The sequence below is a fragment of the Aphidius gifuensis genome, linkage group LG4 (genome assembly GCF_014905175.1).
Source record: "Aphidius gifuensis isolate YNYX2018 linkage group LG4, ASM1490517v1, whole genome shotgun sequence".
Lineage (NCBI taxonomy): Eukaryota > Metazoa > Arthropoda > Insecta > Hymenoptera > Braconidae > Aphidius > Aphidius gifuensis.
The window spans coordinates 5,348,635-5,369,715 of NC_057791.1; the positions used below are offsets into that span (position 1 = coordinate 5,348,635).

The 21,081-nt window shown below is 21.6% G+C and overlaps 1 protein-coding gene across 3 annotated transcripts in view; it reads right to left on the reverse strand.

The window, feature by feature from the left end:
• The window catches only part of LOC122854799 (PDZ and LIM domain protein 1-like), a 43,622-nt gene that overhangs the window by 1,446 nt on the left and 21,095 nt on the right, over positions 1–21,081 (reverse strand). The window contains exons 1-3 of one of the 3 annotated variants that reach the window (XR_006374000.1): positions 17,370–17,789; positions 1,194–1,345; positions 29–105 (exon numbers count right to left, since the gene is read on the reverse strand). Coding sequence is in view for 2 of the 3 variants with exons in the window: in XM_044155780.1 (XP_044011715.1) it covers positions 29–105; positions 1,194–1,345; positions 2,955–2,999 (274 nt within the window). In the remaining variant the exon portion in view is untranslated. Of the gene's footprint in view, positions 1–28; positions 106–1,193; positions 1,346–2,954; positions 4,317–17,369; positions 17,790–21,081 lie in introns of those variants that run through there. The other 2 variants (XM_044155780.1, XM_044155779.1) reach the window with 2 other exon arrangements.

The following is a 21,081-nucleotide window of genomic DNA, read 5'->3' on the forward strand; positions in this document are numbered from 1 at the left end:
TTTTTTTTTTTATTTAATTTATACTTACTGTGGAATGTTTCAATTGATGTTTTTTCATGCAAACTACTTTTGTATATACGTTGTTTTGGTGAACCAAGACGATCCCTATAACAGAAATAATTTTTTTAATTAAGCTAATTGTCTTTCAAATAATTTATTTATATATTTTTCACTTGGTCAATTAATTTATAAACAAATCATTAAACAATTAGCTAAAACAGTATTTTTTTTTATATCAAAATTTATAAATAAAGTAAATATAATTGACAATTTTTTTCAGCTAAAATATAATTATCTAAAATAAAATTTTTATAAATATGTAAAATTAAATTTAAAGCATCTGTTTAAATTTTTAACTGTAGATTAAATATATGCTTTAATCAATTAATATATACATAAAAAAAAATTATTCAATATAAATTTATTTATAATCCAAATAGACCAAATAAAAAGTTATCTGTATTTATTGTAACCGGCTTATGTAAAGCTTCTTTTTGTCAGATAAAAAAGATAAAAAAAAAAAAAAAATTGTTTGATGATTATTATATAATTTGTTTATTGGTAATAATTATTTGATAAATAATAATTTATCATTATTTATTTGTTATCAAATATTTATATGTATGAAAAATCTTTACAAATTCTACTTTTAGTTTAGATAGTATTTTAGAACTTAATTTGTATATTTGAAACAAGCTATTGAACATTCTTGGTAAGCCGATAAGTGCTAGGCAACGTTTCATTTTAAATTCAAATATTTATATGTGTTCATCCTATTGTATAAATAGACATTGTTAAAGCTTGTATCAAAATCAAATGTACAAAGTTTAGTGTACAATTGATCTCAACATTGATATAAAAGCACAAAGACATGTGTTTATATAGTAAAGGTGAATTTTCATTTACATTTACCCGCAAGTGACCTCAACTTCAACACTGATTTGTTAACAATTTGCGTGTATTTCCTATTTCAATTATTACTTGCATGATTTTCATTGCAATGATTAATCAAAATTCTAAAAAATATATATACACTCTTTGAAATTACATTATTATTATTTATTTATAATTGACAAACAAATTGACAAACTTTATTTTCTTGTATTCTAATTGTTGCTTTTCATTAACTTTGTGACTTGGTAATTTTTATTTAAAAAAAAATATATATATAGATAGTATTTATTTTAACTTACTGATTAAGGCCAAGTTTCAGTTCGTCTTTAGCGTTTTGCAAAAGTATGTGTGCTTCATTATTGGTAAGCTCTTTTGTTTTTGTTCCATTAATGCTAGTAATGAGATCACCTTCTCGAACTCCTTGTTGAGCTGCTTTACTGCCTGGATTCACCTGTAATTATAAATTAAATTTACCATCAATTTTTTTTTTTTTTTTTCTATATAATACAGTATTTTCAGTAATTATATTTATTTTTTATTTTAAAAAAAAATTAATAAACAAATAAATAGATGAATCATTTGTTTTTTAAATTTTTGAAATTTATTTTAATTAAAAGTCGAGTAAAAAGTATATTTAATATACAGTATATTAATTTTCTTATTGTTTTTATTTATTTTTTTTTGTTGAGATAAAAGAAAATATAATTATTTTTATGTTTTTAATATAACTAATGATATTAAGTAGACAGAAAAAAATATTAACAACTATCTTGTCAATTTAAAAAAAAATACAAATAATAATTTTAAAAGTAATATATATGAAATTTAATGTTATCGTAAATTGTAAAATTTATAAAAAATAAATTTGAGTAGTTTAAATTTATGCAAAATGTGTGACGCTCAGTATGATCGTATAAAAGTCTCGTAAAATAAAATATAATAATATGACAGTGAAGGTGAATCACAGAGCGTAAATCCTATATAAAATTATTATTTTTATTTATTTTTTTTCTTTGTCAAAATAGATTATTAGTTTTTATATTATTTAAAAATCAATCGTAATATTATTTATAGCTTTTTTTTAAAATATTTTTAGTCAATTGATAATTGTATATATCGTTAAATTCTAAATTATAGTTAATTTAAATAATTAACACAATATAGCTGTTTAATTTTAATAATTATCATGTAAATTATTATTTATTTTATGTTATTATTTTATTTATTAATATTAATTTAGTTTTATTAAACTTATTATTTAATTGAATAATGAGTGAGCCATGTGTTAGTTTCATAACTTTTAGAAAAGAAATATAAATTGCTTTAATATAAAATTTAGAAGTAAAATTTATAAAATTAAAATTATGTTTTACATATATTTATTATTTAAATTGTTATAATTTATTGTTATAAAAATTTTTTATAATTGTATTTAATTTGATATAATTATAATTGTATTACTTTTTATTTTATTTTACATATTAATTATCAAATAAATTTATTTAATTATCTTTAGCCATGTGTTGTCAAACTTTTTAGAGAAGCAACAGCTGATTTTATAAAATAAAATTATTCTTATATAAAATTATCATTGTTTAAATTATAAAAAATCTTTATATAATTTATTTAATTGATATAATTACATTGGTAATTAATAATTACTAATAATTACTAATTATCTTGGTATAGTTTTACTTGCTTTTGTTGTTTGCTTATTTTTAAAAGAAATATCTTTTGATTAATAAAATATTTAAAAATAAATAGAGTCTACAAATTAATTTTTTTCATGATAATTATTATTATTTATCAAGTTAAATTATCATTTATTTATTTACTTAGTCAATATATATATTTCTCGGTGAAAAATTAATAATTGGCTTTGAATTAAAACTACATTTTAAAATTCATCTTTTTGTGTCAATATAAAATATATTAATTGGACGTTTAATGAAAATTGTTAAAGTTTGACTTTTATTTAAATATACTAGTGCATTAAACGATGAAAAAATTTATACAAATATATAACTATTTCATACATGTAAAGTTTTAAATATACTCACAATTGTACAACGTCTTTTTTGACTCGGAGAACAAAATTTCAACATTTTAAAATATCTTGATACTGTCGTTTAAATTATTACCAACTTTTTCGTAGCATTTATTTATCAAATTTATTATTGTCATTTAATTATTGCACTATTTTCTAATTAAAAAAAATAATATAAATAAATAAAAATATAAAAGTATATATGTCAATATCAAATGAAGAATGATATCATAATCATTTGTTTTCTTTTCTCTCTTCATAAAACTTTTTTGGGTTGGGAGTATATGTAAATTAAGGATATAAGTTTCTCATGATATAATCTGATACGTTTTGATCTATATCTAAACTAACGAAGGTGTGATTATGGGATAGTATATATTAAAATATCGATAATCATCAAAATGAATCAGGTTATCGAAGGAGAGTCTTGCCCATGCTTTATTATTTTTTCATTTTTCTTTTTTTTTTTTATTAAACTATCCTTTATAATAACCTATTTTCAACTAACTGACTGAAATTTTTTTTTTTTAATTTAACATATTGCTTATGTATATATTGTTTTTGTACTTTTTGTTTTTTTCGTCAATATTTTTTATATAATTTTATCGTCATAATACATCGATTGTGATTATCACTCTATATACAAATATTGATTTTATCACCGCAAAATATAATCATTTTATCTACATCCTTCAATCTTCAATTTTAATATATTATTATTTTAAATTTGATAATAAAATATAAATATAAAATATATATTTATAAAAAACAATTATTGATAAATTTATTTTTTTAAAATTCAATAAAACAATGCAAATTTTTTTTTGATAAAAAAATACAAATATAAATGAATAAAATAAATAATGAATAAAAATATATTTGATATTCAAAATAATATATTATATTTTATATTATTTTAAAATAATTTTGCAAATTCAACTGATGATTTAAAAAAAAAAATTATTATTCTTTTAAATCACCAGTTGAATTGATAAAATTATTTAAATTATTTTATTTTTAAAAAGTAATTATAAATAAACAAAAAGAGCGATGTTTTTTTTTGTTAAATTTTCAATTCAATTTATAAAATTATTTAAATTATATTATTTTAAAATAATGTTATATTATATCACAAAAATTTATTGTGTAAAAAAATAATATAAAACAATAAATGAGAACAAAGATGGAAAATAAAATCCATGTGGTATAAAAAATATAAAATTTCTATTGAATAAATAAAAAAACAAAAACAAACAAACAAGATATCAGGTGCACTGCACGACAAAGTGTGTTGTTTGCTAAAGGGTGTAACACAGCTGGACACTATTACGGGTGCCACACGAGACTGCTGGATGCATTGAAGGTTGCATCTGGGCGCCAGTCCAAGGGGATGGCGCCAGCACCACGAAAACATGACACGCGCAAGTCTCTCCCTTCTTGTGACTTTAATATTTTCTTATATATATATTTTTTTTTCATAAATATTATTAGTTAATATATTTTGATTGATCCTCAAAAAAAAAAATAAACAATATCAAATAAATGAATTGAATATTATACAGTATGTATATGACAATGATAAATTAATATTTGTAAAATCTTTTAGAAGAATTTTGTTATAATCAAAAATAAAAAAAAATGATATTTTTGTAGATCAATATACTGAAATATTTTTGAATATATATTATTTATTTTTTTGATCATTGAAAATCCTTTGAAATATAAATTATTTATAGACTGAAACACTAGATAGAATAAAACTTTACATTTGGGAAAATCTTGTTTATATAAATATCCATCCTATGTCAATGATAATTTTTTTACTTATTCATTTTTATTTTTTTTTTATGTAGCTTGCTTATATTATTCTACTTGTATATATTTTTATTGTATATAAATTGTCAAGTTGAACACTGAATTATAACAGATTCAATTCATAGATTTAAATCTATTTTAAATTGAATTTAGTTTGTTAATTTTATATGAAAACTTGTTCATCAGTATACCAAATCAAATGACCTTTTGTATTTTGTTTCAAAATTAATACTTGCAAGTTTAGTATATTACCGTGTATTTAAATTATATATCAGTTTATGTTATCTGATATTATTGTGTGATATTCAAATGAGTATTTTCGTGTAACAAAGGAATTTGGACCAAGAAATTTATTAGTCCTGGAAAATTCATGAGTTTATATAAATTATAACGAAATGTGTTAAAAACTTTTGATATATTAAAAATGAAATAGGAAAATGTCATCAATAAAAGTGTTTTATAAATATAGATATGTATTGACATAACACTCTGTCAGTTCAATAATGTTTTAGGTCAGTGTGATGTCACAACTGTCTGAACGACAGTCTGAAATAGAATTTTGTGTTTTATAAATTTATTTAACAGCTTTGTATAACTTTGGTAGAATTGAGCTTTTAAATATTATATAACTTAATGGATTATCTAGTATACTTTATAAAGAAAACAATATCGAAAATATATATTTTAATTTGCACAGTTTTATTTTATAAAAAATTCAAGAGTCTGAAAAAAGTACTTGAAATAATAGACAGTAAAAAAGAAAGCTTTTTTCATTTTTTGAAATTTAATAGACAATTAAAATTTATTAATTAAATATGTAAAAAAAAAAAACTATAAATACTGAGTCAATATTTTTTCCATAAATTTTGAATTAATAATGTTTTTTTAATATCTTGAATATTGTATAAAGATTTTTGCAGTATTAAATTTTAAAATTTAACCTGAATATTGAATTAGGATTTAAAGAATATTCATAGATCTATTTTAACATCAATAATAATTTTTCTACTCATAAAAAAATTAAAATAAAATAAACAAATTTAATTGCCAATTAAAATAATATTTCTTTGTGATTTTAATTTAATTAATTTTGAAAATTAGCATAGTATAAACAAACAGTATCACAAATAATCTCATATATAGGTTAACCTCTAGTTTAACAGTTTAAATGGTCACAAATCTCGATAATTTTATTAACTAATTACGTTGTGTGGTAACTAAGTAAATTTTCAATTACAAATACGCCAGAACTCAAACGCATCGATAAATTTATTTTTCAACAAATATATAAATCAGTAAATAAATTTAAAAAATTTATATAAATTAATCTTGTCATATTTGGAGTCTAATAAATTAATAGATCAATATAAAAATAAAATAAAATAGTACATAAATTATTTTTACAAAAATGAATAGTACCAAAAAAAAAAAAATTTGAATAACGCATATTTTTCCTTTTTTTTTATCAAATGATTTTCATTCAATAGTCTTGTTGAGATAAAACAAAAAAAAAAAATTATATATCTATATTAAATATGAATTCACTCATGTGCATTCAAATGCAACCGGATGTGGGATAGAGAAAATAAAAAAAAAAAAAATGAAAATCACCCACACGGAGATTTTTCTGATGATTTTAGGATGAAAATCACGTTGTCCGGAAACGAACGTGGTAGGTGCTTGCAACATTCAAGTTGAATATATATATTTATTGTATATATAGTTAGATGAAAAATTTAAGCACGTGACTATATATATATATAAAAATTATCCGTTTAAATTTGTCGAGCGGCAGGCTTTGTTGTATAGTTATAAGGTAGCAACTTGCAAGCAATGTGCAAAATAAGTATTTTCAGGTAATAAATTACAACATTTGTTGTATAAAAAAAATAAAAAAATGGTAAACAAAGATTCCATCGTCATTGTATGGAATAAACACAAATATAATACCACCTGGTGATCGTTCAACAATAATTTTACTCAGCATCTTCCAGCTGAATCTACCATTTCACTAAAAAATATTTATATATGAAAACATTGTACGAGAAGGTGAAATAAAAATTTGCATTTTTTATTCCCTCTTCAATAAATTACATTTCTTTTATTTTTCATTTATATATATATATATATTTTTTTTTTCAAGGTTCACGTTTTTACCCTTGCCATCAAAAAACTCCCTGAGGTTGTCCCATAAGGGGATTTAAATGAATGATTTAATAGAGAAATATTTGCAGAGTGAATAAATTCGTAAGAGTGGCAAGACTTATTTAATTTTACTTTTTTTTTTTTTTCATTTTTAAACCACAAGTAGTACTATACTGTATATAGTTGAGGGTCGTCTCATATTTGCCTCCTTATACTAAAAAAATTACAAAACATAATTCTCTTTAAATTATTTGCTTAGAATGTGCTTTTTCACTGTTTTTTTATTTATTTATTTTTAAAACTGTTTAAAAAATTTGGTGTCAAGTTTATTTTCATCATTTATTATTGTATTTTTTATTTTTCAATATAAATGATAGTGCAGGTTTTAATTTATAATGTTAAATTAAAATATGAGTTTATTTTATTTTATGGTTCATGTCTAAACACATTTGTACATCTGAAGATTCACTCGGGTTATTATTTTTACTTTGTTTTCTTTATTTTATATTAAAACTTTTTAATTTTAATTTTGAAAATTATTTTTGATAATTTAAAAGGATTCATTGTTGTGAGATTTTATTTTTATTATTGTTTTATATATTTAGACTATGTATACTAAAAATATTTTGCACTGAAATAAGTTTATTAAAAAAGTTCTGACCAATCATTTCCGGAAAATTAATATTATTGAATAAAAATATTTTCGTTTATAAATATAAATAATGCGGAATAGGAAATGACAATTAATCAGCTAATAAAATTATTAATGAAAATTGAAAATCTAAATTGAGATGACCCTTTGAATAATTTATTTATGAAAACTTCAAAATAATTTTACATTGATCCGTGTATTTGAGTACGTACCAAACTTTTTTTTTTTTAAAATTTTTTTTTTCTTCAACTATTTCGGTTATAATTATACAGAGATATGACATTTAATTTTTTTTTCTTTTTATAAATTGATTTTTTTAGTATTTTAAGTCAAAAAAAATATTACATAGTGTGAATTTTTTTTTTAATCTACAAAAAAAAAACTTCGATAAATTTGCAATTTTGAGAATTTTTTTTTTTTTTTTATATTTGAAATTCAATTTTATAAATTCCATATTTGTACAAAAATAAAAATCAGAAATTTAATAAACAAACAATTTTTTTTGTTGGATATAAATATGAGTTTGAAATATTATTTTTAATAAAATATAATAAATAATTAAATGGAAAAATTTTATACATGAAAAAAAAAAAAACGGAAATACTAAAAATTGAATCTTATAAAAATTCTTTCAGTCGTCAATAAAAAAAATTAATTATAAAAAATAATAAAAGTATTATGTAGAGTCAATGTACAATTATTAATTTCAAGTATTTTTGTTAGTCGTTAATTGGTTTTTAAAACGAGAGTAACAAAAATTTGCCGGCAATATAGTGTTTAAAAAAAGTTATTACTTTGCAAGACATATTTACATTCACGGCACTTTTCAAGTGAACAAAAAAGTATTACATGGAAATGTATTATGTATTCAGAAAATCGTTGCCTAGAACGTGTATAAATTACATCTGATACGCGTGATGGTAACTAAAATTTAACATTTACAATACAAAATTTGTATATTTAATATTTAAATTTATATAGTGTCGCTTTATTAATAATACTCGTTTTAATATTCATCATTAATTTGTTATCCTATGTTATTGATTGTTTATTATTATTCATTAAAATTAATTATCAAAATTTATCACGAAATAAGTTCAATTTCTAACTAACCATTTGGGGAAAAAATTAAATTAAAAATTTCTATATATCTGATCGATTGATTGTCTATTTTTTATTATTGTTTTTAAAAATTAATTATTTAAATTATTCACAAATATAAGTTGACATTTTATAGAATCAATTGCAAAAAAAAATCAAACGAAAAAGTTTGTTTTCAAATGTGAGAGCGAATTTTGAATTATACTGCAGGTTAAAAAAATAAAAAATTTGATTTTATCTTACAAATACAGTTTTTCGTTGGATTTTTTTTTCCCATTGGAACAATCGAAATACGTGAGACAAGGAATTATTAATAACTGACTTTTACATTTTCAAAAAGACATTTTTTACTGACTTTTTCAGTGAATATTTTCACTTTGTACCTGCTGTGTTCAAGCACCACTATTTTTTATTTCATCTTTAACATATCATTTCTTTTCTATTTTTTGTCATTTTGATTTTAGTTTTATTGTTGATTTTTTTGCGGTGTATTGTACAACAACATTTTGACAAAAGTATAGAGTACCAAGAATAACTTCACAGTCACTATAAAACATAAAGTTTTGAATTTGTTGAAAATAAAAATATATAATAAATAAAAATAACGTCAAAAAATCTACTGAAAGTATACCGACAAATTTTTACCTTCAGCACAACCACAGTTATATGTGACATTATATGACGAGAGGAGAGGAGAGATGAAAAAAAATAGAAAAAAAAAATGCAGTTGTCCCACCTTTTTCTTGCGCGCACGATCGAGTATCCGGTACTCTCAAGTGTTACGTGACCGGAATCAACTTGAGTGCTAGAATTACGTAGAAGCGTAATACACACCTGGGAAACCTACTACCCTGGAACCTTCTTATTGCCGTTCGATAAATTTATTTTTTTATTATAATTTTTTTATTTTTTGTTATTCTTATCTACAATTTTCTTTCATCATTATTTTTAACACTTTTAATTTTTTTTTTTTAAATATTTTCAACGTTTTTAGAATCTCTTGCTTAAAATTCTAACCCTTCCTCACTCTCTCTCTCTCTTTTTTTTTTTTTTTTTATGTCTTGCTTTTTAATACACGTCTTTGAGAAAAAATAAAAATAAATTATGTAACTGTCAACTCATTTTTCTTTGTATAGAATTTAGGTTAAAAATAAACAAGCAGCCTTTTTTTTTTTTTTGTTGTTAAAAAAAAATAGGCTCAAGACTTTAATCATATGTAATTTTTTTTTCCTTTTTTGTTCGTTTTATTATCCTGTATAGTATTTTTGTAATGATCTTGACACTTTTTTGACAAGTTATTGATCAGTATTGAATGGCAAACAATCCTTTTTAGCCCTCCATGAAAGTCTATTTATAACTATTGGAAATAGTGATACTATTATTATACACTCAGAGAAGGATAAGTTAACAGTTAACATACCAATATGTTTACATTAAACATACAAAAGTTTAATGTTAAGATATATATATTAACAATAAACATAGATATCTTAACTGTTAACATACGCATGTTTATAGTTAACATACGTATCTTTACGCGGCCAAATATTTTGATGCGCCAGTCTACTTCTTGTCATCTTTTTTTTTTGACATTATATTGTGATACTATTCTAATTGTAATATAATATAATATGTACTCGTGTTGTCATAAATTTATTTAAATTTAGTTTTTTTGTAAATTCATTCTTAATTTTACATTCAATTTTCATATTTACATACGTAAATGTCTTCAACTATCAGCCTAACCTTCAAATTGTGTCAATGACAGATATCTTAATAGTTAACATACGCATATTAACTATTAAGATACGTATGTTTAATGTTAATATATATATCTTTGATGTAAACTTATCAGCCACCACCCATTTTAACATGGCATATGTTAACATTAAACAGGATATGTTAACTGTTAACATATCCTTCTCTGTGTGTAGAAAATTTAATTTAAATGACTCAATAATGACATTTGACTGCATTTCTTATTTTTGTAGTCAATATGTTTCTATTTAATATAGTAAGATAAATAGTTAAACTTAACATAATATATTTCTTCTAAATACTTCAATAAAATATAAAATTTACAACAGAGTTTACTCTTTTCGATTGAAACAAACTTTAAACCGTATATAATAAAAATGTGTATTTTAAAATAAAACACTCTGCATATATGTATCGACATTCACCAACAGTTTACATGACCAATATAAAAACTATTACAGATATTTACATCTATTTTTTATTATTATTTTTTGTTGAGAATAAAAAAATACAATTCTCGTATATATATTACAATAAAATTTTTCCTATGATATATCGATGTTGACTGTAGCTAAATTTTTTTGAATTTTACTTTTTTAAACTTTATATACATTTGTTTGCAATTTATTTCAAAGAATGACGTTATTAAAATAAAAAAAATACCATATTTCAATATATTCAGTAAAGTAATGTAAAAAGTAAATAAAATGATATTTTATATAATAAATTTCTGTACTCAAAACAAAGATTGTAAGACTTCATATAACATTGTTTTATTGGTTGAACGATTTAATTTAATATAAGCTATTTCAGAAAAAAATTCTAGGTTTTTTTGTGAATTTTCCAACCGTTTCAATGACGGAGAAAAATATGAAGAATACTCGAGAAGTTTTATTCAATAATATTTCTGTAAACTTCATATTTTTTTATATCGAAAAAAAAATCAAGCAAAGGGAAAGAAAATTGCACGGTTCAAAAAAAAAAACTACACAATAGAATGTGATAATAATTTAACTATACACATTAAAAAAAAAAAAAGAAAAAAACTAGTGACAGAATGATTACACCAATGAATAAGTCTTCAAAGAAAAAACGAAAACTATTATTAAATTTTGAGCATGCGCATTATGATAAGGGACAGAGCTTTTTCTTTTTTTGAAAAGGGAGAAAATGATTGTCGTAGAGACGACTTTAAAAGCAAAGACGAGAACCAACTGAAAAAGGTCATTCGTGTTGGTGGCGGTTGCTGATGAGAATCAAGAACTACACAAAGAAAAAAAGAATAGAAAAATAAACGTTAAAATAAAAGGAAAAAAAAAAAAAAAACAGCTAGATAAAAAAAAAGATTAAAAAGAGAAAATAGATTTTAGAAAAAGAATGTAAAGATGCAAAACTCGTGCCACGTAAAATGCATTATGCATTCGGGTGAAGTTTCTTTTACAAAGATCTCCCTTCTATTGCCATACCACCAAGGTCCTTTAATTAGAGAACGAAAAGATAGAAGCAATTATCCGTGGGTACGCGCGACGCTTTGGACAGAACAAGAACGGAAAATTATTTGTATGAATTTTACTCCCACTATTATATATATATAATTCTCTTTCCACTGATGGTAAAAACAAATTAATTTTGTGGTTATATAGCAAGACAAACGGGTAATGAATAAAAAGCATTATGCATATTAAAATAAAAATATAATTATAATATAAAAATTTTTAAAATAATTTAAATACCTTGTTGTCATTCTTGTATGAATGAATATTATACATGTTTTTGACTATTTAAATTATACATCAAGTTTTTTTTTTTTTTTATATTTTTTTCAACCCCCTTAAATTTATAGCTTTTATTATTTATTTTTTAGATTTTTTTGTTTTATTGAAAAGTATTAAAATAATATTTATTTTATGTAATTATATTTATTTTTCAAATAATTGTTTAATTTAGACAGTCAAACATTTACTGACAATAATTGGTTTTAAAACTTTTTATTAAATTTGAAAAAAAAATAAAATTAATATAGAAAATTTTTTTACGATATGAATCATCAGTTTGTTTTGATAACTTGATTAATTATTATTGTTTATTTTTTTAAAAAAACAAAGTAATTGATATTTTTGTATGACATGATTGTAAATTTATAAAAAAAAAAAAGAAAAAGATTATTTTGTCCGCTGTTGTGTATGGCAAAGTGGTCAAAAACCATAAGTCCTATAATCCGTTAATGGCTTTCGGTTGCGTTTCGAATCAGCAGAATCATTGGTATAGCCCAAGGGAATAAACCCCATTCCGAAAACCAAATAAACTTTTCAAGTGCTTTCACGCTGATGAGGCGAACTCCGTTTACAATTTGATGACTATTTTATAAATTTATGTAGGTACAAATATAATGCAAGTTAATTTGAAACAATTAATTTTGAAATTCTCATTAGATACTTTTATAAAATTTGCATGTTTTTTTTTTCATTAATGTTTATTCTTTCATGTAAATAATACGTTAAAGTATTTGAATTGTGTATCATTTTTTTATTCATTTGTGGAATATTATTATAGGGTTTTTTATGTACTTAAAAAATTAACGATATTTATTTAGAATTACATTGAAAATATTCAAAAAAAAATAAAATAAAATAAGGCTACGACTTAGTAACAAGTAAAATATTATTTTGAAAGCTTTAAAAATATTTTTTTGCCTTTCAAATTATTTATACTCAGTTGAATATTTATCAATGAATTTTTAAAAAATTTTAAAATTAATTTGATTTAAAAGTGCTTTTTAATCAAATTAATGTTTTCGATATAGATAAATATTTTATTTCAAAAAGTGGCAGTATTATAACACGTCATCAACAGCTAAAAAAAAATTTTTATATTTTTTTGTTTTTTTTTAGCTTTGATGACATGAAGAATTTTAATTTTTTCAATTTTACTTTTTTGATATTTTTAACTTGACAGATACTCAGAAATCATTATAGAAAATTAATTTAAAAATGAATATTTAAATGGAAACAATCTTCTGATTAAATTCTATAAATTCAAAGTTTTTTTTATCAAATATATATAAGAAAACTTTGATTTAACATTAAAAAAATATTAACTCAGTATTTAAAATTTTTTACATGTTTAATTAATACATTTTAAATGTTAATTTTCAATTGAATTTAAAATATTTTTTTTTTCTATTAATTTAAAAGTTGAATGAAAATAGAAAAAAATGTAAAATTAACATTTTTTTTTTTCTATTTATATTTTTATTTTAACATTTGTGTTGAAATAAAATTAGAATTAAAAAAGTCAGTTTAACTTTTACATATTTTTTTGACTGTGTAAATTAATTTAAAAAATATCAATGACACCTCTATGAATATGACAAGTTTTAATTAAATTTCATCATATTTTATATTCAATGAATTATTCACTAAAAAATTCTAAAAGTATATACATATAAATTATTTATTTGGCACCAAAGAAAAAAAACTAAAAAAATTTTATTTATTAAATTATTTAAACACAAGTAATTGATTCACACTCGGATTTACTATTTTCAATTATTTTTTTGACATAATTAATAGATGTATCAACTGCTGAATGTTAAACCTCAACTAACTTGATATCTGGATGAAAAATTAAAACACAAAATAAAAATTCAATCGTAATACAAGCAGCAGTTACATGCGATATTTGATATACTCATATACGCCCCCTGATTTATCGCCCGAAAGTGTAGAAAATATAAACAAGTTGATGTAGGAAAACATAGTAGACACATTTAAAAAAAAAAAAATAAAAACAGTATAAAGACTATCTAAAATAAAATAAAAAAAGAGAAAAACTAACAAGTAATGTACTTGATCGAGTAACATAATTTTTAAGGAATCACTTTGTATGCTTTGTGAAAATTCAATAAACTATGTCTCGAGAGAAATATTCAGCATTATTGGACTTCTGGTCATACACCTATAAAAGGTAAACTGGCCAACTCTAAAGTAACTTTACAAACATGAAACTTTGTATTACTGAATTTTAAGATGAAATATACTACGACTATTTCACACTAGTATATATATTCAACTAAAGATACTCAGTCAAAATACAGAGTGATAAAGAAAATAAGATAGAAATATATACATATACATCTTAGAAAAGGGCTGTTAGTTGTATGAAAGATACGAAAGTTCACTTCTATCCAAGTCCAGGCATCCGTAAAAGTATAAATTATTCTATTTCCCGTACGAAAGCTTGAGAGCTATTCGAATAATTTATCAGACGTAAGCGGAAGATTCAAGGAACTTGTGAAAATCAGTTGATAACTTGGTGTATATACACTGTGACTGATATGTCAAGAAAAAAGGGTTAAAAATATGACAGCGTGTATATAAGCAAACGCATGAATTAATAAAAGAAAAATCGTATTAATTAAAATGTATAAATATTTTTAAAAATAAAAAATTTATTCGTCTACAAGTTTTTTTTTTTTTTTTTATATAAATTTTTTATTTGATATTTATATAAAGGTGTTGACATATTTATGTATTGAGGTATTCTTGGCTTTATGCTGTCGATAGTGTAAAATATATTGTACGAGTTTTGAAAAAAAATTTTTTTGATGTTAGAGTACATATAATACGTTATATACCCAAGAGCCAAATCAATATGGCTGTACATATATATAGATATAGTGTCGTTTTATAGAGCATCTATAGAAAATCTATTTTTCTTACTTTCTTTGGATTTTCACGGGCAATCGTTGTTTATTACTATCCAAAAAGAGAGAAAGAAAAGAAATTAGGTATATATATGAAGCTTCAGACTTTGGGCCTATTAATTTCTTTTTGCACAAAAATACTTGATAAATTGATGAGACATAATAATGACTACAGTGTTATTTATATATTAAATAGACTTTCAAACGATTAGAAATGATAATAAATAATGCAGTAGGATAATCATTAAATTTTTAACGATAAATAATGGTTATTGTTTTTGTTTATTTTTTAATAAGTCTTAGACACAATTAAAATTATAAATCTGATAAATTATTAATAATAAAATGACTATAAATTTATATTAGACATTGTAACACCTTATTAATATCATTATTATTGTTTAAAAGATTTTCAAATAGTTTATTATTATATCGAAAATATTCTGATTCACTGATAAATTTTATTGAACAACAATAACAAAAAAATTTAAATAAAAAAAAAAAAACATGATCGATAACAAAAAATATCAGTATCTCTATGGACTTACGCCCCTTGACTATCTACTATTTTATGATAAAAAAAATTACCCTTACAGTCACATAGACTCCCTTGTAAAATATAGTTTTTAAATAATTTCTTAATAATTTTTTAATGACTCTGAGACACAGTTAAAATTATAAATTTGATGAAACAAATTATTAATAATAAAACGACTATAAATTTATACTAGACATTATATCACATAATTATTAACATAATTATTATTTATTAAAATTTTTTTAAATACTTTTATTATGATAGCTGCTAAAAAAAAAAAAAAAAAATTAACAAGACTGCCTAAATTAAATCAATAAAAAATGAAAATTTTTTATTGAGAAACTTTTTTTTTTCCTTCAAAACAACTTTTGTTTATTTATTTATTAAATTTACAAATATAATTTTTTTTTATTAAACATTTTAAATCTTTTTAAATTGTTTCATATTTTTTTAATAATTATAAATATTATCATTCATTTATTTTTATTATTGTTATTAACATTTATTCTTCATATATGTTATATATATGAAATTCATGCTATACATAAAATTCATGTAATGATTTTTATATATATTGTATATATTATACATACAACAACATGACAGCACAGTTTTTATGCATATTACATATATATTCACAGTATGCATTTATTTTTTAATTACTCATTCTCATTTTGTAATAATGAAAATTTTCATAAGCATGACATAATTTTTAGTTATATATATATATACCCTAACAAAAAAAAAAAAAAAAAAAAACAATACTAAAAAAGACACTACAAGGTGTCTAATTTTATTTTAAATCTTTAAATGATCTATTTTCAATATAGTTATAAAATTTAAAACTATGCCATGTTGAAAATAACTTGTTATTATGTTTTTTAAAATACATTTGACTCAAAATTTAATTCTATTTTAGTTGAATTAAAAAACAAAACAAAAAGTACAACTTTTCAAACAAGTCTTATCCAGCAAAGTTTCAAAGAATAACAGTCAAGTAAAAGTATGCAACATTCTTAATTGAGAAAGAGACTGTCATAGCGATTATTGTTATTCTTCTACATCAAGCTCTTCTTTAAAATATATATATTTATAATTATTTCTGTATAGTTTTCATGATTGTATTGGTAAAATTCACCTTTACTTTGTTGATTTTTAAATTCAATCAGAAATTTATTAAAATAAAAAATTTAAAAAGTATTTAACATTATAACTAAATACTAAAATAACACTAATATTTAATGATGATTATTCTATCAATAGTTATTTTAGTATAAAATAAATGATATAATAAAAAATATCCAAGTATTTTTTTATGATGATGATCTTATATAATAAGTATTCTCCGAGGTATTTTTAGAATGGAACGTTCTTCATGTTGCAGTTTGTTAATATGACGTCAAGATAGCCTTGATCTCTGATATCAAAATCAGCGAATATTCATATTGAAATTTTCTAAATTGTACCGGCTGTTAACTGCTAATTGCTAATTTATATCTTTCCAATTAATTAAGAGTCATATGATTCTTAATTGAATGTATAATTTTCAGGTATTTTTAGTGAGTTTAATTTAACAAAATTGACGAAATTAAAATACTGACAGTGCATATAAATATTTGCATTAACTAAACCATAACTTTTAGTTAGAAAAAAAAAAATGAAAAAATTTAGTTCATAATGTGGTTGCTTTTTTTATTTGAAATATATTACTTACTGAATTTCAAGGTTCAGTGAATTGTGATATTTTGATGACCAATATGTAATCGAAAAAAAAATTCCATCAAACTTTAGATATTTTTTTTTTCATTCTCAACACTCACTAAAAATATGATGAAAAATATATGCCACGTTTTGCAGCCACAATCATGATGATACTCGTTATATTTTTTTTTTTTTCGTTTTTCAATTTTAATAATCCTATTTACTGTATTTTTTTTTTTTTTTTAACAATTTACCGGCTAAAAAACTATGATTGTGGAATAAATTTTCCAAAGCACTTTTTATTTTTTATTTATTCGCGATTGAGTTGGCTTTGCACGATCGATCCTACTGATGTTGCTGGCCGACTGTTACCAGTTGCCAGTTACCATCAGTGACTATAGGATAATATTAGACACGCCGTTCTCATCTGACTGAAATTTGTGCGTGTTGGTTAAACATCAAATAAACCGCAATATTATCGTCTTTTAAAGATCACTTAGTTTTAATATGTACACAGTTAAAAAAATATATATAACTGTTATATTTTTCAACATGTTTGAATGTCTAATTAACATTTTCCTAAAAATATTAAAAGAAAAATTTTCTATTTATTTTTTAACAAAAAATAAATGTTAAAATAAAAATACAAATAAAGAAAATGTTGCGTGAAATTTAATATAAAATTAATAACATTTAAAATGTGTAAAAAAATATTGAATCAGAATTTATTTCAAAAATTAATTCAACATTTGACCTCAATGTTAAATTTTAAATATAATTTTTATAACAGTGTGTGTGTTTAAATAAAAATGTTTACTCGGAATTAATTAATTTACATGACTTTTGAAGGTCTCATTTGTATTATTTGTTGTAAATTCAGTCGGAAAAACAATAATAATTTTATTCAAAACAATAAAGTGTATATGTAGTAATGAAAAGAAGCTCATTTGGAAACAATAGTTTCATTTTATTTTATATATACTTCAATTTATTCTGATAGTATTTGTTTTTCATAAAAAATCAAAAACCATTGTTATTATATTTAACGACTAATTTTTGTTTTGTTGTTTTCAATGTTTGTGCAGGAAAAGGCTATTACTTAAAATATAGTTTAAATTATAATTTTAAAACAAGGTCAAACTAACTGTTGACAAAAGTTTATTTTTCATTAATTAATAATAATTTAATAGGTGTTAATACAGCTGAATTTTCCACGACTCTATTGATAACAATTAACTTTACTTGATTAAATTATTTTTTTTTATTAAAAAACATTTACTTTGTTACTGATTTATTTCTATAAAATAAACTTTTGAAAATACAATAATTATAAAACAATATAATTATTGTAGAAATACAATGTTTTTTTTTGTTAAATAGTTTTTTATTCTTTTACAATTGTTTTAAATTCATACTAGATTAAAAAATAAAAAAAATAAAAAAACAACTAGCTCTGCCAATGTTGTAAAATTGCTTTTAAAATTGACTTTTTTATTTTTTTTTTTTCGATTACAATCTTTTGAGACTATGGTGTGCTGTCGAATAATATTTTCATCGTAGTAAGCGTTTTGAAATAGCCAAATAGCAATGGCGTGTTATGGGTCAAGAATCTATTACGTGACGTGATGAAGACTACCGCATCGCCTTTGGTGCTAACTGCCATAGAAAAGCAATTCGTTGCACGTTCACACTCGTGATGGAATTTTGATTGTATCCTTAAGTCACACGATCTACCCTTGTCGAACAACTAGGTTTAACGTGATTTGCACATTTAAATATATCATTTTTTGACTATGTTTTTATTACTTATTCACTTCATTTAAAAGTCTATATAATTTTTCATTTGTAACACGAATTTTAGAGCATTTCAAAGAAAATTCACTTGCGGTTTAATGTAATTTTTATTTTAAAACTTTTTTCATAATTTATATGCTAAATATAATGATTGAAAAACCACTGTGCTTGATTGAATTTTTATTTCAATTTTAAATTAAAGCTTATTAGGTTGTAAAATATTTTATAAATTATGTTATTAATATAATATAAAAAAATATGAGGTAATTATTATTAAATTGAATAATTAATTTTGAATGAATAAATATGCATAATATAAAAATTAACATATGAATGCAAATATTGGTAGCAGGTCTACGATAAATCAAGGATGTGTTACTACGGTAATCAGAGAATCAGACTAGAGATGTAACACACATGTTGCCGTTTTGATTATCGTAACAACTGTTGTATATACATATATTTCAGTACAATTGAGTGTGATGTACGTGGATGAGAAATTGGTTGGACATATTGTATAGTTATTAGCGTGCGGTTTGTGGGTTAGTTGCATTAGGCAATTTAATCTAACGGTCGGAAAAAAAAAGGTTTCTTTATAGAGAAAGATTGAGTTGATTGACCTCTGTAAATAACACTTGTTATCATTTTTTCCTTATGACTTGGATCATTATGAATTTTTAAAAGTTGACTTACCAAGTAAAATTTAAACCCATCGATTTTTTATTTTTTTATTATTTTTATAAATTTATTAATCAATTGAAAATTAACAACAAAAATTATAGATGAATTTGGTAGGATTTTAAATATTTGATTTTTATTATTTATACTGGGGTTATTATTTTTTTGAGAGTAGTTGGAAGCTGTCTAATTGCTTTACAAATTTAAAAAATATTTGCTGATTTTTTATTTAAAAAAAAAACAAATAATTATTTATCAAAAGCTATTAAAATTAGTATTGTTACGATACAATCTGTAGATTGATTTTTTATATGCTATAAAAATCAATGTCGATTGAATTTTCAATGTTGTTTTATGCTATCAAAGGCCAAGGTCGATACCGAAACAAATTTAATTTAAATTACATACAAAAACATTTTACATATTATCAATATTTATACACAATATAATCTCATGATAAATAAATATTTATATATTTGTTTTTATTCATGAATAAATGATTAAACAAATTTAACAAATAATATAATTATAAATTAAGTCACATGTCAAAATACATGGCTTTATTTACCACCCATTTTTAAAAAATCATATTATCTCTAAAATATTTTCGTAAAAATAAATTGACTTTTAAATCTAGATACTCGTGAATGTCACGACGTAAAAAAACAAGCAATTTTTTAAACATATTTTTAAAAACATCTAGATGTTCCGGAACATCCTTTTCGATGTTTTCATCAAATGTATTTTCTAAATTTCTATAAATGTTCAATATATATTTTTTCTTACAAAATTTTTTCATATTATATTCAAGGGGAGATTTTTTTTATGATTTATAACAAAAATGCTTATCAAATATGTATTTTTTTTTTTTTCACTATCTACATTGTATATCTAACTTGACGATATATATTCTGTATCGTGTTTATGACCTTTATATCATATCGATTTACCGTTATATCACGACGACATTAGTCAGAATAATAATCAGCACTTTAATTACTTTTTTTTTTCTTTTATTTTCAACAAACGTATGTGACCAATTTTTCAAACAATAAATTTATTATTACAAACTGCATATATACAGTTACATCTTTATAAATTTCTCGGTGTTATAAAGTTAATTTTAATGACAGTATATACAGTATATAGTTAATTGTTTATTAGATTTATTACACTAAAACATGCTTCAGTAAATTTATATCCATAAATTTGTTTAACCATCTATAACAATGTTCATTGATATAATTGAAAAT